The sequence below is a fragment of the Nicotiana tabacum genome, chromosome 10 (genome assembly GCF_000715075.1).
Source record: "Nicotiana tabacum cultivar K326 chromosome 10, ASM71507v2, whole genome shotgun sequence".
NCBI lineage: Eukaryota > Viridiplantae > Streptophyta > Magnoliopsida > Solanales > Solanaceae > Nicotiana > Nicotiana tabacum.
The window spans coordinates 127,460,261-127,473,281 of NC_134089.1; the positions used below are offsets into that span (position 1 = coordinate 127,460,261).

A 13,021-nucleotide genomic window follows, 5' to 3' on the forward strand; every position below is an offset into this window, starting at 1 on the left:
ATTGTGAATTCTTTTCAAAGAATTTAAGGGCCTCTAAAATGGGAGTTTCTCATGATTTTCACATAAAAATGTATGAATATAATAAACAATTTGTGGGAAATCCATAATACCATTACAAATATTTGGCGCGATTAGGGATGCGTTCGCGTACCCTGATTATATTTTTTAAAAGCAAATTCGGATTATGCGTACGCGCAATTTCGAGCGAATATTTAAGAAAAGGATTTTTCCAAGGATGTTAAAATAATTTCATATAACCCGAGATGTGCAGTTCATTGTCTAAATACAAGGGTGATGATGTTCCTCTGTAATTATAAAAGGTATATAATACGAATATACGTACGCGTAATTCGTCATATAATTATAAACAATAAACAGAAGCGGTGACAAAATCCTGCAATATAAATGTAAAAATCAAGATAAGCCAAGAATAAAAACAGTTAAGCAACCGTGCTAGAACTACGGAATTCGGAAATGCCTAACACCTTCTTCCGGATTAACAGAATTCCTTACTCAGGATTTCTGATTCGCAGAATAATAAACAGAGTCATATTCTCCTCGATTCAGGGATTAAAAATTGGTGACTTGGGACGCCTCCAGGTGGCGACTCTGAAACAAAAATAAATAAATCCCGTTTCGACTGTCCTTAAATTGGAGAAAACTCCCCACGCGCCCCGCGGGCGGGGTAAAAAGGAGGTGTGACACAATCCATGAGAAAAAGCGCTTTTCTTTTTCAAATTAATGATTATCTTTCCCATTTCCTGAGCAAAATAAATTAATCACCCGACTTTTCAAATAAAAAGAGCTAATTCGATTTTTGCAACTCCCAATTTCATTCAAAGTTTAAATTTTCTCAACTTATCGTATATATCCTTTTTTTGTTTTGTTTTTTCTCCCACTTATCGTACGTGGATTATAGGTTAATTTGACATACAATAACATATAATTTTTAAAGTTTGAAGTAACTAGAGGTGGCAAATTCAATCTAATTAGCTACCAGTCCAGTTTGGATGAGTTAAATTACGACTTGTTTATTAGCTTAACTTAATATGTTTAACCTGATATGTCCCATTAAATTATGAAATTCTTACCTTCTATAGCAAATGATAACACCTTATTTATTTTAAATAAATACCATTTAAAAAAAATTATATTCTACAGATACCTTTTAAGGTTTATAGCAAAATATTTAATTTTGGTTACCTCCTAGCCCTAAGCCACTAAATATGCTAATCAATTACAATATTTTCTTTCTCTCTCTACTTTGATACATCTCATTCTCTTCCCCCATCCCATTAAAATTTCCGATTCACTTCCTCTTCTCTGTCTAATTCGTTTGCGATTTCTCCTCCGTCGATACAACATTATGAATTTCCCCCGACTTGTACAAAATATATTTGTATGATGTAGTTTCCCCATTTGCTGAAAATGGGTATGTTCCTGGAGTTGTACCGTACTGCACCGTCGCCGGCATGCTGGAGTCTTCTGTAATCCATGAAATCCTCATCTTGTCTTCACCAACCATGGAAATATGCACCTGAAAGTGTGAGATGGCTAAATTTGTAATACTAACCGTATGGTCTAAAAGCTTAAACACTCATCGATCTCAACCGGATTATCCGATGTATCTTCGCCGTTCAGCAATTCCTCTGGAAATTCACCCCCGATGATTATAACCCTAAAGAAAATATGCAGATGCTCATCATGAATTTGAAGTATTTCAAATGCAAGACCAATCCCCTCCACCAGATTGTTATCTAAAAAATTTCATTTTTTATTCATCATTTTCTTTCTTCTACTGTTCAAACTCATGCTCTAAGATTTTTTCATTGTAATTCAATATATCTTGTTGTATTTCATTGTATTCACTGTCTTTTTTTCTCATTGTATTTCAATGTATCTCGCTATATTTTTATGTATTTCATTGTATTCACTGTCTCGCTATATGCCATGAATGTATTCATAAATTTTTTTAATTAATATAATTTATGTATTCAGATGTATTATATAATTTCTATGAAGATTGTTATGTCTTTGGGGTATTTTTCGGTTGAGAATCTTTTTTATAACTGAAAATGCAAAAAATGTGTGTTATAATTGAGTTTGTTGAGTTATATTAGGAGTTTATTATGTTAATTGATTCACTTTCCCTTTTAAAAACAGTGTAATCCCTTATTTCACGCCGTAAATACAGTCGAATACAATAATCTGTCCAGCTGTAATCCTATGTTTCACTCCATGAATACAGTCGAATATACTCGAATACAACAACTGATTAGCTGGACTTCCCTGATTCACGCCTATTTTTGCTACTGTATTCATGAATACAATAGCTTAAATACATCAAATACATCTTATAACCACATAAAAAATATCTATAATCCATAATATAGCAAATGATATCTATAGATGGCTAATTACTACTAAAAAATAGTACTTTATGAAAATTTTACTCAAATTATGGGGATCAAACTAGTAACTTAATCCAATCGTTCAAAATGCAACCCAATTCCAAACATACAAAATAAAATTTAGTGATTTAAGAATTTTGTAAATTTAGAAGAACCTAAGCTAATAACTAAAGGAAAACATATTTGTCTTCACTTTTTTTTTAAAACAAAATTTGAAAAATAAAAAGGAGGGAATGCTGTCTCTCTCTTTGGCCAATTGGGTTATGAGCCAATGTTCGACCCATCTTAATCCAACTTATTTTAACCTAATGATGGCAAAATGGTTAAAATAAAATAGTTATTCACACATATTATCCATTAAAAATGGATTGAATAATGAACTTTTTAAAAATGGGTCAAATATGGATAAAAAAAATATTATCCATATAGAAAATTGATAACCAATTGATAACTAATGGGTTTAAATTTAACATTTATAAAGACTCAAATTGGTGGTTCCTCAAGTTTGGAAAACTAGGAATTCTCCCAAAAGTGATCATATTCAAGAAGTCATGGATAATATAGATATCCATATTATCCGTTGATTCGCCGGTTAACCCGTTTTTTTATCCGTATTAAATATGAGTTAGGTTGGATAATTTTTTTATTTTGCATTATCCGTTTTGACCCGCTCACATCTGACCCGGTCCGCTAGTTTGCCACCCCTATTTTAACCCAATCAAATTTGGATGAGTTATTTGCGGGTAAAGTGCACAGTTAGCCACTAATTAGAGCTGTATTTACTTTTAAGCCATTATTTAAAATATATTTACTCTTTAGCCAGTGCTTTAATAAACTTTTACCTGTCGGGACGAAAATATCCCTATGCTAGACATGGTGTCCTTAACTTCATGAGTGTTATGGAAATATTAAGAACAATGTGTCCTGAATTAACACCTTCTGTTTTAAACTTTAGAACATCATGTCCTTAACTTCATATGTGCAATATAAATATTAAGGACATGGTATCATTAATTTCATGAGTGCTGTGTAAATATTAAGAACATGGTGTTCTTAACTTCATGAGTGCTGAATAAATATTAAGGACAAAATGTCTTGTATTTACACCTTCTGTGGTTAAACTTTAGGACATGTCCTTAACTTCATCATGTCCTTAACTTCATATGTGGAGTATAAATGTTAAGGACATGATGTCCTTAACTTCATGTGTACAGTGTAAATGTTAAGGACATAGTGTCCTCAACTTCATGAGTGTTATATAAATATTAAGGACACGGTGTCCTTAACTTCATGAGTGTTGTGCACAAAGTGTCATGTATTTGCAGCTTCTGTTGTTAAACTTTAGGACATCATGTCCTTAATATTTACACAGCACCCATGAAAAAAGGGTAAAATCGCTTTTTTGTATTAATTTTAATAAAGTAATGGCTATTTTGCTCCGCATTAAAAATGTTGTATAAAAATTAAAAACCACATTAAAAAGTGGCTACCCCACACCATTTCTACGTTATTTGCCACATCTATATTATCTTGATAATCTAAAAAATAAACTCACTATTACAGTCGATTAAATTAATTAATATTATAAATATTCTTTATAATTTCATATAACTTAAAAATTCATATTTCAAATTCATTCAAGAAGAGTATCAAATTCACACTAAGATCCCATCATTATATGCTGACTACATATATGGTACATTGTGGCTTTCAACCATGTGCTGCATCTTCCTCCCCTCTCTACTTTCCCCTGCTCGCCCCAACCCCACATCACCCCCTCTCGTTTTTAGCACATTACATACACTGTAGTTAGTACCTTCATTTGAATTTGAAGATCACAACAGAAAATGAAAATGGGGTTTCTAGTACTCTCACTGTTATTGCTATTTTCAGTAGAAACAAAAGCAGAGCATTATTATCTGAATAACACAAGCAACAACTCCATAGATACTACTACTACAAGAAATCTCTTAGGAAGAAGAAGTAGTGGTTGTAATATTTTCAGAGGCAAATGGGTTTATGATTCTTCATATCCTCTCTATGATTTCTCAACCTGTCCTTTCATTGAAAATGAATTCAACTGTCAAAAGTACAAAAGACCTGATAATTTGTACCTTAAATACAGATGGCAACCTTTCTCCTGCAACCTGCCAAGGTAATATATACTGATTCTTTTTGACTCATTCTCTTACTGTTAGTTTTGTTGTTTTCTACTTATTTGAATTGTTAAAAAATGTTTATTGCAGGTTTAACGGGTTGATTTTCTTGGAGAAATATAGGGGGAAGAATATAATGTTTGTTGGCGATTCGTTGAGTTTGAATATGTGGCAGTCATTAGCTTGCATGATTCATTCATGGGTGCCAAAGGCCAGAACTGCAGTCATAAGGAAAGAAGGACTTTCTGAAATTGCATTTGTGGTTAGTGAATTTAGTTCTGCCCATGCTGCTATTTTTTCCTATTCTCGTAATAATTTATACCTAGTTTAGTTACTTTAATACGATAAAAAAAAAATTTGTAACTTTTAAGTTGGGAGGTAAGGCGATCTGTGTGCATTCGATTTATCGATTCGATTTTGACTCTTATCGATAATTACTTATCGATTATCGATTTGTACATATGCTTATCGTTATCGTTTCAATAAGGTTTCAATTTTTTCGATTTTGATTTATCGATTTTTGGGGCTTATCGATTCGGTTATCGATTACACCAATAAGAAAATTTGCGGGATTCCATGGAAAGTATATTGTTATAAACACACCTAATTAATATGGACAAAAAGAAGTTAAAATAAGACGAACACTTTTTATAACATAAAAATTAGGTCAACAAGCACATGCAATGAAACTAAAGTAAGGGATTAAATGTATGCCACCAACACTCCAACGGTATAAAAAAAAATAAAAATACATCATCACTAATTCTATTTTTCATTAATTTGAACTTCATTCCCTTGCTTTAAATATGATCATTCCTTAAATATGGTAGATGAAATAATAGGATTAGGGACTTAGGGCAAAGGAAAGAGTATTAGGGTAGTTTTTTTTTTTGTATATCTTATCGGTTTATCGACAACCGAAGAGGACAAAATCGAAATCGAAATCGATAACTCGATAAGGAAAATTTCGAAATCGAAATCGATAAACCGATAACAAATAATCAATTCGATTTATCGATAAACCGATTCGAATGCACACCCCTAAGAGTTCGAGCTGTGGAAATAGTCTCTTGCAGAAATACATGGTAACTACGTACACCTTGTGGTCCAGTCCTTTTCCAGACCCCACGCATAGCAGAAACTTAGTATACCCGGCTATTTTTTTTAATGTATGTTATGTTGTGGCGGAAAGATAATTATTTTACTATGATAAAAGAATATTTGATTAGTTTACTGCTATAATAGATTAAGTTAAATAACCATAAGGTTAAATTAAAACTTCATTCAAAATGTTGTTCTTGTGGTTCAACTATTTTTTCTTTTATATTTGGCAAAAATGTGGGAGTAGCTTTATTTATGACATGCTTGTCTTGTCCTTGTCCTTATGTAGGCCTTTGGGAAGTTAAAGTTCTAAATGGACAGTGAAATTTTCCCTAGAGGAAAGAAAAAGAAAAGAATAATTTTTACTACATACCTGTATTCCTGTTATGCTTGTTTCTTTTCTCAATTTTAGTAAAAGCCTTGTGATATTTTTAGAAAGCATAAAACTTTGAGTAGTCAAATTTTAAATGACATAGTCGTTTGGATGTACGTTCATAAGTTCATTTACTTTTTTTCTTTCTAAAAATATCTTTTCCCAAGTAATAAATCTTCTCCTTCTTTCGTTTTCTCTTATTCATCTTTGGGTTTGCGAGAGGGAAGTTGTGAAAATGGCGAAACAGTTAGGTCGTATGTCTCATAAGGGAATATAAACAAATAAAATTATTAACTCAATATAAAACAGTATCCAAAGCTCTGAAAAAGAGCTCTGTTAACTATCAAATAAACAACATAAATGGTCTATCATACACAACCTTACCCTGCATTTCTATAAGAGGCTGTTTTCACGATTCGAACCCGTAAATTCCTGGTCACATGACAACAACTTTACCATTTACGCCAATGCTCCTCTTCAAACTAAAAACATAAGGGAACATAATTATTAAGAACTTTGAGGGAGAAGTGATGATCAAACTTAGGCATGCACAAATTAAAAATGTGTAGCTTCTACCACATAGGATGCTAATTTGTAATGATATGAATAATAATTGTGCATGCTTTACAGGGAAATATGCTCAATCGGAGTGTATTTTGTTTTATTAAATCACCAAATGGTTGTATTTATGAACTTTTGGTTTTATAAATTTGGGGTTTTAAGCATAGAAATTAAATTACCAGTTGTAATGTGCTTTTAGGTATCCTCGTGAAGTATTTTACTTTTTTAACTTTTGGGAGGTGATGAGTCATAATTATCATGGAAATTAAACAAAGGTCAGCTTGTTTCAAGTTTCACTTTAAATTTGTTGTTTGGCATAATAAAGACAAAGTGGCGGCCGCTCCATATTTTATTGTCTTCTCTTTTTTCCCACGCAGAGGTGAGAAGCTTAAATAAAAAGCAGCAAGTCACCGAAACATTTATGAGAATTGAAGTTTTATGTCGGAATTTAAACTCTACGCCCTGTTTTTCATCGAGTCTTTAATTGGTCAAACATTTCTTGAACTGGATTTCAGAAAGTGTAAGAAAAAAGAACACACGGCAATCATGAATATATTTTGAACACAACTTTATTCCGAAATTAACCTATAGATTTATCATCATTTACGCCGGTGATCACGTCGAAATTAAGATTGCATCTCTGACACAAAATATAATAGTGGACTATTTGTGTGTCTAACTAGTCATTACATGATTGGCTCGCTAAAGGGACAGATCTAATATTACCTGTTGACATTAGATTGTTAATCACTGTAGCTAATTAATTTAATTAGATGAGAATGTATATAATTTATCATGGTTAAATGATTGAAGTTTATATGCAAGACACATGCCATGTATATATTGGTTTGGTGTAAATACCCGGTGGAGGTAAGTTTTTACCGTAGGATGAATATAGAAAATAATGCATCCATTAAATTTTGGTATTACTAATTCCTTGTTTGATATACTTTTTTTAATATATGTATTACTAATACAAGTATTAGTCATACAACTTATTTGGTATTATCCTATATATAACTAATACATAATAAACTATGGTATTAGCAATACCAAGGTTATTAATACATGCATTAGCATGGTTAAAAATAAAATTGTACTTAAAGTCCCTTAAAGTTAAAGAATATGGAGGGCATCAACTAATTTCTTAAAAACTATGCAATGCATTTTAATTTTTAATATACCACACCAAACAATGGATAAAAATAATCTCTTTATAACTAATGCTTGCATTACTAACTCATGCATTATTAATACATCTTATTCAACATTATTCTTATATACCCAATCAAACGACCCTTAAGTGTGTTTGTCCATAGATCTTGTTTCAAAAATTTGAAATAATGTTGGAGATTATATTATTCACATTTTACAATAGGCTTTGTGGGCAAAAGGAGACCACACCTACTTCTTAGTAGTTGGGGTTGGGGGGTGGTAGTTAGAAACTAGACTGCTTAATTGAAAAAAGGAACTAAGTAGAAAAAGACATGTAAGTTTGGTAGCCCATTAATTACGTACTACATAGTCTTCTAAAGTGTATGGCCAACAAATACTTGGACCACCTCCTCTCTTTACTTTTGCTGACTACTTAATTCGTTTGCTTTTTCAGAAGAAATAACTCTCCTTTTTTGTTTTTTTTATAACTTTTTTCCGTGATGTACAAGATATTTACAAGTGCATTAAAACTGGTTTACCAACTTTTTGGCAAGTTTTAATTTGAGAGAAAACATTTATTTTGGGCATGTGACACAGGACTATGGAGTTAGATTGTTACTGTACAGATCGCCCTACTTGGTGGATATGGTGAAAGAAAATGTTGGAACTGTTTTGAAACTGGACTCTATCCGAGGCGGCAACGCTTGGAGAGGAATGGACGTCTTGATTTTCAACAGTTGGCATTGGTGGACCCATACCAAAAGTTCTCAGCCGTAAGATCCTTTTTTTATTCAGGCTATTTTCAATTGAACAGTCGAATTACTAGAAGGTAAACCTGGTAAGTGAACGGGTCGACTCACATCCCCGCAATTTAACCCCAGTATATTGACCCATTTAGCAGTGCGGCTCCTTTCATACATGGCCCAGTCCATCTTTCTTAAATAAAGGATCTGGGCTGGTTCTGCAATCCTAACCCACCAATTGGATCCAGCCCGAGACCAGTATCACCTGTTGGCCCAATTGGCTCAGCCCGGTCGCTAATAATATCATTATTGTTACATTATAATCTTTTCTAAAACGAAACTGAAAGTCAAGCAAATATTTTTGCAGGTGGGATTACATGCAAGAAGGAAACAAACAATTCAAAGATATGAACCGTTTGGTAGCTTATTACAAAGGGATGTACACATGGGCAAGATGGGTTGACCGAAATGTTGACCCAACTAAAACCAAAGTTTTCTTCCAAGGAGTTTCCCCAACTCATTACGAGTAAGCAATTTCTTTAAATAATTTTCTTGAGGCATTTTCGTCCGGTCACTTCCCAAAATACTAATTAAAAAAAGACAGCATGGTGCACAAAGCATCCCGCATTTATGCAGGATTCGGGGAAAGGCAGGGCGGTCCGACGAGTTTTGTGGCCTAAACCCAAACTTTATAAGGGCCCTTTTTAAAAAAATTATTTATTTATTTATTTAAAGTCTATTTTTCTAGCGTTTCTTAGATACAAAATTATTAATAATTTTTTTATAACCAATAACTTCTAATAAGTCGTTTTTAGTTGACAGTATAGCTAATCTGTTTAACCTTTATTGAGACATTGTTGATCTTAGGTGAGATTTTATTAATTTTAATTTGTTTTTTTTTTTGCTGAAACGACGGAAAGAAGAATTATTAACATTATTCCATAAATATTATAGACATTGGAAAAAGAATCAATTTTTTTATTTGACCGAGTGTATCAATTAAACTGTTATCTTCTAATTATACTATTTTTCTTAATATTTTTAACTCAGAAAATAAATCTAAACCATCAACATCGAATTGATTATTTTGCTTTAAGGAACATTCAACATTAAGACATTATTTTTTCAAATTTTCATCATCTAGTGATCTTAATTTTTACCGCTAAATAGAAAACCAAAAATATTTTCATATGCTTCGAATTGTTCAAATCTATTTTGAAATGAAAAAAATAGCCTTGTCTACTATGTATAATGTAATCAACTCCAAAGTACTCTTCGAAAGATTTTGAAATTTTATTATCAACATTCTCATCAAATTGTTATTTCCTATATATCACACGTTTCATGCAAAATTCGGGTTCGATATTCATTTCAAGTGCAATATTCTTGACAGAAATCATAGCAGTTGCAAATCCTTCTTCTCTATACTTGTTAAAGGAAGAAATCAAACTTTTTCACTTCACAAAATCTTTTTTTAAAACTTATACACATCCTATTAGGTGTAACAAAAAATGGGGCCCCAAAAAATGTGGGGCCTAAAGCAGTTACTTTACTTGCTTTATGAAAGGACCGCCCCAGGGGAAAGCCGCACCCCAAAGAGATGTGATGTAAGCAGCCTACCCTGATGCAAACATCAGTGGCTGGCTGATTCAATGGCTTAAATCCGTGATCTATAGGTCACTCGAAAACAACTTGGCCGTTGTTTCAAGATTCCCCTTCAACTTCCCAAAATACAAGTAATATGATTTAGAATTATTGATCCAATAATTAACATCAATTTCTTTTTAACATCTAATTATTGTTGTAAAACCAGGGGAAAGGACTGGAATGAACCAACAAAATCATGCAAAGGAGAAACACAACCATTCTTTGGGATAAGGTACCCAGCAGGGACACCAACACCAGTGATTGTAATGAACAAAGTGCTTAGCAGAATTAAAAAGCCAGTTTATTTATTAGACATTACAACACTCTCTCAATATAGAAAAGATGGGCATCCAACTTTTTACAGTGATCACAATACTTTAGACTGCAGTCATTGGTGTCTTCCTGGATTGCCTGATACTTGGAACCTTTTGCTTTACACCGCTCTTGTTGGCTGAAACACACAAAAAAAAAGATAACAAATGATCTTTTTATCTAGAAGTCAAGATTCATTTTTCAAGTGTAAGGAGTGATTTGTGTTTAGGAATTTGCTTGACTTGATTTCTCTAGTTGGTAGCTACAAAATAAGAATGATGATTGTTCAGGTGTAACATAGAAACAGGATTCTTAGGCATGAGAGGATGCCTAAATTAGTTGAATGAGGCATATTGCCTTTTATTTGTACTTTGTGTAGATCCAACAGATGTTGTGAAATTATTTTTTATGCTAATTTAATGCAAAAATTGTGAATTGGTTCATCGTTGGTACTCACTTCGTCTCAAATTATTTGTCGTGATTTCTAAAAATAGCTGTCTCAAATTATTTGTTATTTTAGAAGTTCAAGACAAAATAAATTATATTTTTCTGTTTTATCCTTAATAATAATTATTCTTGAAAATGAAGATAGCTCATAAATAGAATAAATATTCAATGAAGAGAGATTATATCTTAAGACATAAATAAAGGCAAAATCGTCTAAAATTCCTCATAATTAATGTTTGGGTATGTAAAAGAAAAATATTAAGAGATTGCAATTTAAATCAGGATGTACAGTTTCGAATTCAGAATTTTTCTAAGCAATGCTATTCAATTAAGTCTTGTACTAAAGTTGGTGAGCTTTGTAATAAAAAATTTTCCCATAGTTAATGTTGAGGCTGGTAGTTAGAAGCAATTATATAGCTGTATGCCAACTGTTAATGAGTTGGCATTAGTGTAGGATTAAGTTAACAAGTTAGTTAGTTAGTTAGCCATGTGTATAAATAGGGAGTTTTATTTCATTTCAGATTTTGTAGCTCAGTATTGATTTAGTGAGAATGCATTTCACTTCCTTCTCTCTCTCGTCTCATTTCCTCTTCTGCTAATCTTCATAGCTGACCTCCGTTAACATGGTATCAGAGCACCGTTGATGTTACCTGGTTCAGCAATTAGGAGAAGTTTGCTGCGAAGAGAAGTAAGTAGAAAACTCTCACAAATTGAGCTCGCATTCGAATATGTGATCTACGACAATAATTCCTCTTTGATTAAATCTCGATTCACTGAAAACTTCAATCTCAATTGTTGATTTTTGAAGATCTGCTAATTGATTACTACAATTCCTATCGAAGAAATTACTTCCTCTGCCCCAGCCACTCCAACACTACATGATCAGAATGTAGACTTAGTTCATCATAATCACCCTCTCTATATCCACCCGTCTGATACACAAGGTGCAGTTCTCATTTCAATTTAACTTCGAGGTTCTGAGAATTATTCGTTGTGGAGTAGATCTATGAAAATTATATTGCATGGTAAAAACAAATTAGGTTTTGTGTTAAGAACCTGTAGAAAATACATGTTTGATCGTAGCCTATATGAGCTATGGGATATGTGTAATGCTATTGTGTTGGCTTGGATAATGAACACTGTAACTCCAAATTTACTTAGTTCTGTGATATACGCTTCTAATGCTCACAAAGTTTGGGAAGACCTTCGTGAGAGTTTGATAAGGTCAATGCATCTAGATCCTTCTACTTATACAAGGAAATTAGGAAGCTAACACAAGGTCTATTATCCGTGTCTGAATATTTTTCAAAGCATAGAGAATTGTGGGATGAATATGAGGCTTTAGTTCCTCCTCCTTCGTGTGGTTGTCCATAATCTAAACAAAATGCAAAATATTATCAGCTTCGAAAGTTGTATCAATTTCTTACCGGGCGAAATGACACTTCTGATAATGCTAAGGATTAGATTCTCATGACTAGACCAGTACATAATATAAACCAGGCGTATGCAATGATCATTAATGTGGAAAGTCAGAGAAGAAATAATGCTACTGTTGGTGATCCTACAACTCTACTGAGTAATAGAGCCCTTACTGGTAGTTACAATTGTGGTTATAAGCCCAAAAACAACTTTGGAAAGTTATCTATTCAGTGTGACTTCTGTCATCTTAAATGTCATACTAGAGACAATTGTTATAAACTTCATGGTTACCCCATTGATTTTGGAGGCAGGAAAGGAGGGGGAGGTACTCCTGATTCCAAAGGTTCATATGGATACACTGCCAACATAGCATTTGATTCATCTAACCAACAAGGAGGTGCTGCTAATGTGGTTCCATCATATGGTCCAGCAACTGATAGCTCTTCAGCAACAATAGGTGTCTCTTCAGCACCTTTCTTTACTCAGGATCAATACAATTAGATCCTGCAGATGTTGAACAAAGAAAAATAGGTTGAAACTGTGGCTAATTCTGCAACAATCAATACTACAAGTACCATAACAACTCTCATGTCTCATTTAGTGAGTAATAATTGGATTGCAGATAGAGGTGCTACCAATCATACGGCTCACAACCTGAATCTACTGAGCAATATTAGAAAATTATCAAAGAGTGAC

At 32.8% G+C, this 13,021-nt stretch overlaps 1 protein-coding gene across 1 annotated transcript; it reads left to right on the forward strand.

Annotated features, from left to right (window-relative positions):
* Positions 1 to 4,127: 4,127 nt before the first annotated feature.
* LOC107800092 (protein trichome birefringence-like 39) lies at positions 4,128 to 10,902 on the forward strand. Its single transcript, XM_016623236.2, has 5 exons — positions 4,128 to 4,566; positions 4,658 to 4,829; positions 8,355 to 8,530; positions 8,868 to 9,026; positions 10,314 to 10,902. The coding sequence occupies exons 1-5, from the start codon at positions 4,259 to 4,261 to the stop codon at positions 10,600 to 10,602; spliced, it is 1,104 nt and encodes a 367-aa protein (XP_016478722.1). The 5' UTR covers positions 4,128 to 4,258; the 3' UTR covers positions 10,603 to 10,902.
* Positions 10,903 to 13,021: the final 2,119 nt, after the last annotated feature.